General features: G+C 42.9%; 1 protein-coding gene across 1 annotated transcript; it reads left to right on the forward strand.

Annotated features, from left to right (window-relative positions):
- Positions 1 to 5,389: 5,389 nt before the first annotated feature.
- On the forward strand, positions 5,390 to 6,853 carry LOC102908547 (homeobox protein TGIF1). The gene has a single exon (XM_006997844.4). The coding sequence runs from the start codon at positions 5,557 to 5,559 to the stop codon at positions 6,373 to 6,375; it is 819 nt and encodes a 272-aa protein (XP_006997906.1). The 5' UTR covers positions 5,390 to 5,556; the 3' UTR covers positions 6,376 to 6,853.
- The last annotated feature ends 3,196 nt before the right edge of the window (positions 6,854 to 10,049 follow it).

Here is a 10,049-nt window from a genome sequence, read left to right on the forward strand (position 1 = left end):
TATGGTCTATTTGTAACAGTTTTTGTTGTGGTTTTGCCTTTAAGCACAGATAAAGTCCCCTGTGATACATAAACACATCATTTTGATATCCCTCAGCTGTCTATCAATAAAAAAAGACATGACTCATAGCACTAAATGCCCACATAAAGAAGTTGGAGAAATCTCACACTAGTGAGTTAACAGCACACCTGAAAGCTCTAGAACAAGAAGAAGCAAAGTCTCCCAGGAAGAACAGATGCCAGGAAATTATCAAAGTGAGAGGTAAAATCAATAAAATAGAAACAAAGAGAACAATACAAAAAATTAATGAAACAAAGAGTTGATTCTTTGAGAAAATCAACAAGATAGACAAACCCTTATCCAAACTAACCAAAAGACAGAGAGAGAGCATCCAAATTAACAAAATCAGAAATGAAAAGGGGGACATAACAACAGACATTGAGGAAATCCAGAGAATCATCTGGTCATACTTCAAAAACCTGAACTCCACAAAATGGGAAAATCTAAAGGAAATGGACAATTTTCTGGATAGGTACCACTTACTATAATTAAATCAAAATCAGATAAACAACTTAGGTAGACCTATAACCCCTAAGGAAATAGAAACAGTTATTAAAAGTCTCCCAAGCAAAAAAAGGCCAGGAACAGATGGTTTCAGTGCAGAATTCTACCAGATCTTCAAAGAAGAGTTAATACCAATACTCTCTAAATTGTCCCACACAATAGAAACAAAAGGAACATTACCAAACTCCTTCTATGAGGCTACAATTACCTTGATTCCTAAAACAAACAAGGACACAAAAAAGAAAGAGAACTACAGACCAATCTCCCTCATGAACATTGATGCAAAAATACTCAATAAAATACTGGCAAACATCCTCCAAGAACACATCAAAACAATTATCCACCATGATCAAGTAGGCTTCATCCCAGGGATGCAAAGGTGGTTCAACATACGAAAGTCCATCAATGTAATACACCATATAAACAAACTCAAAGAAAAAAATCACATGATCATCTCACTAGATGCAAAAAAAAGATATTTGACAAAATCCAACACCCCGTCATGATAAAGGTCTTGGAGCGATCAGGAATACAGGGAACATACCTAAACATAATAAAGGCAATTTATAGCAAGCCAACAGCCAACATCAAATTAAATGGAGAGAAACTCAAAGCAATTCCACTAAAATAAGGAACAAGGCAAGGCTGTCTGCTCTCCCCATACTTATTCAATATAGTACTTGAAATTCTAGCCAGAGCAATAAGACAACATAAGGAGATGAAGGGGATACAAATTGGAAAGGAAGAAGTCAAGCTTTCCCTATTTGCAGATGGCATGATAGTATATGTGAGTGACCCCAAAGATTACACCAAGGAACTGATACAGCTTATAAACACATTCAGCAACATAGCAGGATACAAGATCAACTCAAAAAAAAAAATCAGTAGCCCTTCTATATACAATTGACAAAGAGGCTGAGAAGGAAATCAGTGATACATCACCCTTTACAATAGCCACAAATGACATAAAATACCTTGGGGTAACACTAACCAAGCAAGTAAAGGACCTATATGACAAGAACTTTAAGTCCCTGAAAAAAGAAATTGAAGAAGCTGTCAGAAAATGGAAAGATCTCCCATGCTCATGGATAGGCAGGATTAACATAGTAAAAATGGCAATTTTACCAAAAGCAATCTACAGATTCAATGCAATCCCCATCAAAATACCAACACAATTCTTCACAGACCTGGAAAGAATAATACTCAACTTCATATGGAAAAACAAAAAACCCAGGATAGCCAAAAGAATCCTGTACAATAAAACAACCTTTGGAGGCATCACGATCCCTGACTTCAAGCTCTACTATAGAGCTACAGTAATAAAAACAGCTTGGTACTGGCATAAAAACTGACATGTGGACCAATGAAATCGAATTGAAGACCCTGACATTAATCCGCACACCTATGAACATATAATTTTTGACAAAGAAGCCAAAAGTGTACAATGGAAAAAAGAAAGCATCTTCAACAAATGGTGCTGACATAAATGGATATCAACATGTAGAAGGTTGCAAATAGATCCAAATCTATCACTGTGCACAAAACTTAAGTCCAAGTGGATCAAGGACCTCAACATAAATCGAGCTACTCTGAACCTGCTAGAAGAGAAAGTAGGAAGTAGTCTTGAACGCATTGGCATAGGAGATCACTTCCTAAATATAACACCAGTAGCACAGACACTGAGAGAAACAATCAATCAATGGGACCTCCTGAAACTGAGAAGCTTTTGTAGAGCAAAGGATATGGTCAACAAGGCAAAGCGACAGCCTACAGAATGGGAAAAGATCTTCACCAACCCCACATCTGACAGAGGACTGATATCCAGAATATATAAGTGTAGATGTAACCAACAATCTTATTAAATAAGAAATACAGAAACAATGTAAAAGAGAAAGCCGAGAGGTCAGAGCTCAGAGCTAAAATCTCACCCTTCCTCCTGCGGTGTCCCAGCTTCCCGAAAGAGAGCTATATCCTGTCTGTTCGTCTTTTTATAGTATTTTGTTCTGCTTCTCATTGGTTGTAAACCCAAACACGTGACTGCCTCATCACTGTCTGAATGTACAGCCCCCTAGGTCTTAAAGGCATATGTCTCCAATGCTGGCTGTATCCCTGAACACACAGAGATCTATGGGATTAAAGGCGTGTGCCACCACTGCCACACTCTTGCTATGGCTCTAATAGCTCTGACCCCCGGGCAACTTTATTTATTAACATACAATCAAAATCACATTTCAGTACAATTAGATTACCACCACATATAAGGAACTCAAGAAATTAGACATCAAAATGCCCAACAGTCCAATTAAGAAATAGGCTAAGAACTAAACAGAGAATTCTCAACAGAGGAAACTCAAATAGCTGAAAGACATTTAAGGAATTGCTCAACATCTCTAATTATCAGGAAAATGCAAATCAAAACAACTCTGAGATACCACCTTATGCCTGTCAGAATGGCTAAGATCAAAAACACTGAAGACACCTTATGCTGGAGAGGATGTGGAGCTAGGGGAACTCTCCTCCACTGCTGGTGGGAATGCAAGCTTGTACAACCACTTTGGAAATCAATATGGTGCTTTCTTAGAAAATTGGCAATCAATCTCCCCGAAGATCCAGCTATACCACTCTTGGGCATATACCCAAGGAATGCTCAATCATACCACAAGAACACTTGCTCAGCTATGTTCATATCAGCATTGTTCGTAATAGACAGAACCTGGAAACAACCTAGATGCCCTTCAACTGAAGAATGGATAAATATATGTGGTACATATACACAATGGAATACTACTCAGCAGAGAAAAACAATGATATCATGAGGTTTGCAGGCAAATGGATGGATCTAGAAAAAAATCATCCTGAGTGAGGTAACCCAGACTCAGAAAGACAAACATGGTATGTACTCACTCATAGGAGGATACTAGATGTGGAACAAGGATGACTGGACTGCTACTCACATCACCAGGGAGGCTACCTGGAAAACAGGACCCCAAGAAAGACACAGGGATCACCCAGTGACGGAGAAATGGATGAGATCTACATGAACAGCCTGGATGAGTGGGGGTAATAAAGGGTGAGGTTCGAAAGAAAAAGAGCTTGGGGGAGCAGGAGATCCCAGCTGGATCAAGAACAGAGAGGGAGAACAAGGAATAGGAGACCATAGTAAATAAAGACTACATGAGAATAGGAAGAAGCAAAGTGCTAGAGAGGCCCACAGAAATCCACAAAGATACCCCCACAATAGACTGCTGGCAATGGTTGAGAGACAGCCCGAACTGACCTACTCTGGTGATGGGATGGCCAAACACCCTAACTGTCGTGCTAGAAACCCTGTCCAATGACTGAGGGAACTGGATGCAGAGATCCACGGCTAGACCCCGGGTGGAGCTCCGGGAGTCCAATTAGCAAGAAAGGGGAGGGCTTATATGAGCAAGAATTGTTGAGACCAAGGTTGGATAATGCACAGGGACAGATAGCCAAATGAATGGAAACACATGAACTATGAACCAATAGCTGAGGGGCCCCCAACTGGATCAGGCCCTCCAAATGGGTGAGACAGTCGATTGGCTTGATCTGTTTGGGAGGCATCCAGGCAGTGGGACTAGGTCCTGTGCTCATTGCATGAGTTGGCTGTTTGAAACCTGGGGGGCGGGGGGGGGGGGGGGGGGGGCTTATGCAAGGTCGCTTGGCTCAGCCTGGGAAGAGGGCACTGGACCTGCCTGGACTGAGTCTACTAGGTTGATCTCAGTTCTTGGGGGAGGCTTTGCCCTGGAGAGGGTGGGAATGGGGGTTATGCTGGGGGGAAGGGGAGGGGGGCAGGAGGGGGGAAAACAAGGGAATCCGTGGCTGATATGTAGAACTGAATTGTATTGTAAAATTAAATTAAATTAAATTTTAAAAAAGACATGGAAAAGACAACTCGGAATATAACTCGTGTGTGTGTGTGTGTGTGTGTGTGTGTGTGTGTGTGTGTGTGTGTGTGTGTCTTAAACTTAATCTTAATGAACATTCAAAGGTTAGCAATATATTTTTAGGTGTCATATAACATGCTTATTTCTAGGATTAGCAGGACAAATAAGAAACATTTCTTCAGTTCTTATAGGAGGCTTGAGGGATGTCTCAGTAATTAAGTGCACTAACTGGTCCTGTAGAAGACCTGAGTTTAGTGCCCAGCACCCACATGGCATCTCATAAACATATGTAACTTCAGTTCCAGGTAATTTGACACCCTCCTCTGATCTTTGTGGGCACTAGACATGCATGTGGTGCACATCCATACATCCATGTAACATATGCATACAACATAAAAACATGTTTAAAAAGAAATTTGTAGTAAAATATGGAAAGTGGAAAATGACAATTTATAAGCCATTAATGTCTATTTGAGGCCACAACAAAGTATACTGATTCTTGTCTTCTGCCTCAAATCATTTATAGAAGAGGAGAGCCTTTCTTTGAGACATGTCCCCCAGCCCTTGCCTACTGCCAATCATGTGACTTATCTTGCTTCAGGAGAGGAAGGAAGGCCTACCACCTAGAAATCATAGTTGGTATTTTTGTCATTGCATCCCCACTCTAGCTCAGCCATCACTGTTAGCATCAAAGATTCCAAACATCTCATGAGCAAGGAGATATCACTACCAACACTATAGAAACTAAAATGACTTAGAGTCACATAGTGAACACCATTGTGCAAACAGTTTATACAATTAAATGAAATGAGAATAGTAGGAAGATTAAAAAAATAATAAAAAGCAACTCAAAATTAACTACTACAGAAGAATTTAAAATATGAATGGTCGACTTGAATTCCAACCCTGGGAGCCAGCGCCTGGAACCCAAGCACCTTGTTTAGCAATAGTGGCTGGAATACTCTCCTGTAAGTTCCCCGAGCGCCTGTAAAGGAGGATCATCGCCCGCACCCCCCCACCGCCACTCCGACTGCTGGCCCCTAGGAACCCCAGCTTCACCTCTCGCTGGGACGGGAGTTCCAGAATGAAAAGCAAAAAGGGCATTGTTGCAGCATCCGGCAGTGAGACTGAGGATGAGGACAGCATGGATATTCCCCTGGACCTTTCCTCTTCAGCGGCCTCTGGCAAGAGAAGGAGGAGAGGCAATCTGCCCAAGGAGTCTGTCCAGATCCTGCGGGACTGGCTGTATGAACACAGATACAATGCCTATCCCTCCGAGCAAGAGAAAGCACTGCTCTCCCAGCAAACACACCTGTCCACACTGCAGGTCTGTAACTGGTTCATCAACGCCCGCCGCAGGCTCCTCCCTGACATGCTGAGAAAGGATGGCAAAGATCCAAATCAGTTCACGATTTCCCGCCGTGGGGCCAAGATTTCAGAAGCTAGCCCTGTGGAAGCTGCGATGGGCATCAAAAACTTCATGCCAACTCTAGATGAGAGCTCGTTTCATTCCTGCACAGCTGGACCCAACCCAACCCTAGGGAGGCCAGTGTCTCCCAAGCCTTCCTCCCCGGCATCCATGCTGGCTCGCCCATCAGTGATCTGCCATACCACTGTGACTGCGTTGAAAGATGGGCCCTTCTCTCTCTGCCAGCCGGTCGGTGTGGGACAGAGCACAGATGTACAGCAAATAACAGCCGGCAACTTTACAGACACCTCTCTCGTGTACCCAGAGGACGCTTGCAAATCTGGACCGAGTCCAAACCCTCAGAGCGGTCTTTTCAACACTCCTCCCCCTACCCCGCCGGACCTCAACCAGGATTTTAGCGGATTCCAGCTTCTCGTGGATGTTGCACTCAAACGGGCGGCAGAGATGGAGCTCCAGGCCAAACTCACAGCTTAACCCTTTTTCAGACAAAATAGGGTCCTGATGGTCAGGGTGATGGCAAGAGATGCATTATTTTATATATTTTTCTATTAATATTTGCACATGGGATTGCTCATACGAAGCTTCCTGTTACTGAGATGTCTTCAATGGAATACAGTCATTCCAAGAACTACAAACTAAAGCTACTGTAGAAACAAAGGGTTTTCTTTTTTAAAATGTTTCTTGGTAGGTTTTTCATAATGTGAGATGGTTCCCAATATCATGTGATCTTCTCCCCACTCCTTTTTTTTTTTTTTTTTTGATGTTTTTTTTTTCAGACTGTGCAATACTTAGAAGCCGTAGTGTCTTTCTATTTCCATGTGGAACAGGATGCCGACATACAGTCTAATGAATAAACATTCAGTTTTTTTTTTTAAGATTCAAGCAAGTATGAATCTAGTTGTTGGATATCTTTTTTTCATGACGTAATAAAGTATTTTCTTTAAAAAAAAAATATGAATGGTCATATAACAAGTGAAGGAATGGGAGCAATAGTCATAAGAGAGTGCTTCACTGGTGAATTAATATTAATATTTAAAGCAAAATACACCAATCTGAAGGTACATTGGTTCTGGTGGACCTTATAGACAGGTATGGAGAGAAAAGCATTTACCAGATCAGTTGCTGCATGCAGTACCAGGAGATAACTTATCTGATAGATAGATAGATAGATAGATAGATAGATAGATAGATAGATAGATAAGGAAATCACGTTGTATAGCAGCAGCAATTTGATCCACCACCTAATTAGACAATGCTCTAAGGTCTATTTGTCTTCTGCACAGGCCAAACAGGAAAGTTAAACAGAGATGTGATTGAAACCATTACCTTGCATCTTTCACATTATTGGTGGTGGCACTCCCTCTGTAACTTTTCCAAGGACATGATTACTGACCTTGACTCACTATTTTCCCAAGTAGAAGCATATATAACAGCTTCTAACCACAATATACCTTGCTTCCCAGGTCCGGGAACCAATGTGGAGATTCTCCCAACTCCTTAGTATATTTACTCCAATTATGTATAGTAACTGAGAAAATAACCACCAGATGCATTTGGGGACACACTCTCTAGTCTGGTTATATATCAAGAAACAAAACTGGGTTGTGAGTGTGGAGCTGTGGACAATGAGCATTGTCTAACTTGGACCTCCTTCAGGAAAACTTACTTTTACTACTGCAGACAATGGTTTGTTTAATTCTTTAAAACAGGGGTAGAGGGAACAGTAGGACTCCAGTCGGGCTGGGAATGCATCTGCCACTAAAAAAACTATGGGCCTTCCTGGCACCAATAGGACTGGGTGGTTGGATGCCATTAGGGCAAGCAAATATGTGGTGGGGTATTGGAGAATAAGAAGGGCAGAATGGTTCATGTCCTATGCAGAGAGTCAGATCTGAGAGGCAAAGGCATTGAGGAATGGGCCGATGTGGGAGACCTGCTTGCCACCCAAGCCCATGGTGACATCCAGTCCCGAGCTGTTACCAAAGGCCATGTCTGGGTGTGTGAACCTGCTGCAGCCAGGGCCTGTGTTGAGGTCCGTGGCTCCTGTTACCATCAAAGGCCATGCTTCTGCCTGTGGTCTTGGCCACCACCTGGGGCCATGTTGAAGTCCAGGGACCATGTTGCTTCTGGGCCCATGCCAATCTGAGAGGCCTGCACTGCCACTCAAGGCCATTGTGACATCTGAGTCCAAGCTGCTGCTGCTGGCTATGTCGGGATCCCAGATCCTGGATCCTGCCATAGCTGGGGTCTGTGTTCCAGACTGACCCTAGCCCTCTCTGGCCCTGGGATAATGGAACCCGAGAACCCCAGTACTGGAGAGCTGGCCCTGCCCCTAATAGAAGATCTGCCCCCTTACTCCACTTGGGAAAGCTGGGATAACCCCTCACCATGAATGTGTGAGAGCTACCTCTGACCTCACTCTGAGGGGGATGGTCACAGCAGTGCAATATGGTGATATTTTATTTGTGCACCTCAATAAAGCTTATCTGGAGATCAGAGGAGACAGCCAACCACTATATTAAACATAGAGGTTAGGCAGTGGTAGTACATGCCTTTAATCCTAGCATTCAGGAGGCAGAGATCCATTCAGATCTCTGTGAGTTCAAGGCCACACTGGAAACAGAGCCAGGCATGGTGGCACATGCCTTTAATCCCAGCACTAATCATAGAGGTCTGGAGGTCTGTACAGACAGACAGGAAGTGATAGAACTGGACAGAGAGAAGAAGTAAGATTGCAGAGCACACAAGGCATATATGCATGGGTATACAGGAAGTAGCTCTCTCTGGAGGCTGAGGAGTTGGTGAGGTGAGGTTAGCTGGCTTGTTCTTTCTCTGATCTTTCAGCTTTCACCCCAACATCAGGCTCTGGGTTTTTTATTAATAAGACTGTTTAGCAATTCGAGTAACAGCCCAGTCAGACCAACTCAGCTACCACACAGACACACATTCAGCGCTTTGAGTTGGCCCATCATCTACCTCATCTCTGACCTGCTGGAGTGCATGAAAGGACCAGTGTCAGGATCTCCATGACTAGGGCTAACAGCAGGATATCCGAGAGGAGTTTCAGTGAGGGTCCAGTACTGATGGTGTACCAGAAGCTAGAGGCCTTGAACCTGACCAACAACACAGTACACAATGAACATTTGCAAATAAAGCTGTTTGGACAAAAGGGTACACTGTGTGATACACAGTGTTAGAATTCCTAGCCACTCCCCCATCACTGATCATGTGCTTGCAAGATGCCTAGTCATCCCAGGGCCTTATGTCCTATGTAATCTGTGCACTGCGTGATCATCTTTGCCCATGTGTGGCATAGCTACATAAGCCCATGTAGCTTTAAAAGCAGATTCCACATATCCCTTCCTCTCTTCCTGTACGATCTTTCCATAGAACTAAGCACATCCCTTCTATTTCCTCCCCTTAATAAACTCTTATAGTGGGTTTTGTTGTACCTGGTGGCTTTTCTCACACAGTAAACAGTGCTGCTTAATGAATAACACTGTGCCGCTTAATAAATAACACAGCAGCTCCCAGTGCCACTAAGATGGATGAAGAGGTGATGGAGAAGTGGGAAAGATGGAGGGGCAATGTGGGTTTTGTTTGTTTGCTTGCTTTTTTGTTTTTGTTTTTTTTTAATTTTTTGTTTTTTTCATTAATATTCTTATTTGTATTTTGTATTTTTACCCTATATTTACTATTTCTTTTTTAGTTTTCCTTTGGAGGATACTACAAGGGTGAAGGACAGAAATTAGTGGGACTGGGGTACATGGTGTAAAATTCCCAAAGAATCAATAAAAATAATTATGTTCAAAAAAGACCCAATGAGATGAAAGGTAGGATGAAACAATTAGAGACTGGGAAGGAGGAGGCTGGGAGAAAGAGGTGTGGGGGTAGGTGTAGCATGAATCTTAAAAGTTCTTATTTATAAAATCAAACCTGAGCCAGGTATTGGGGTGAAGCTGTAAGATCAGAGTACCAGAACAAGCCACAGCTACATCACCTCGCTGGATCCTCAGCTGATCCTGTTTCCTCAGACTGGATGCCTCTGAGTCCTCATCCAGAATGAATCTCAGCTGAACTGCTGCTCCAAAGCCTGAAAGCTTAACCAGCCAAATGCTTAGCTGGCCAAATGCTTAACCAGCCAAATG

The sequence above is a fragment of the Peromyscus maniculatus genome, chromosome 1 (genome assembly GCF_049852395.1).
Source record: "Peromyscus maniculatus bairdii isolate BWxNUB_F1_BW_parent chromosome 1, HU_Pman_BW_mat_3.1, whole genome shotgun sequence".
NCBI classification, from domain to species: Eukaryota; Metazoa; Chordata; class Mammalia; order Rodentia; family Cricetidae; genus Peromyscus; species Peromyscus maniculatus.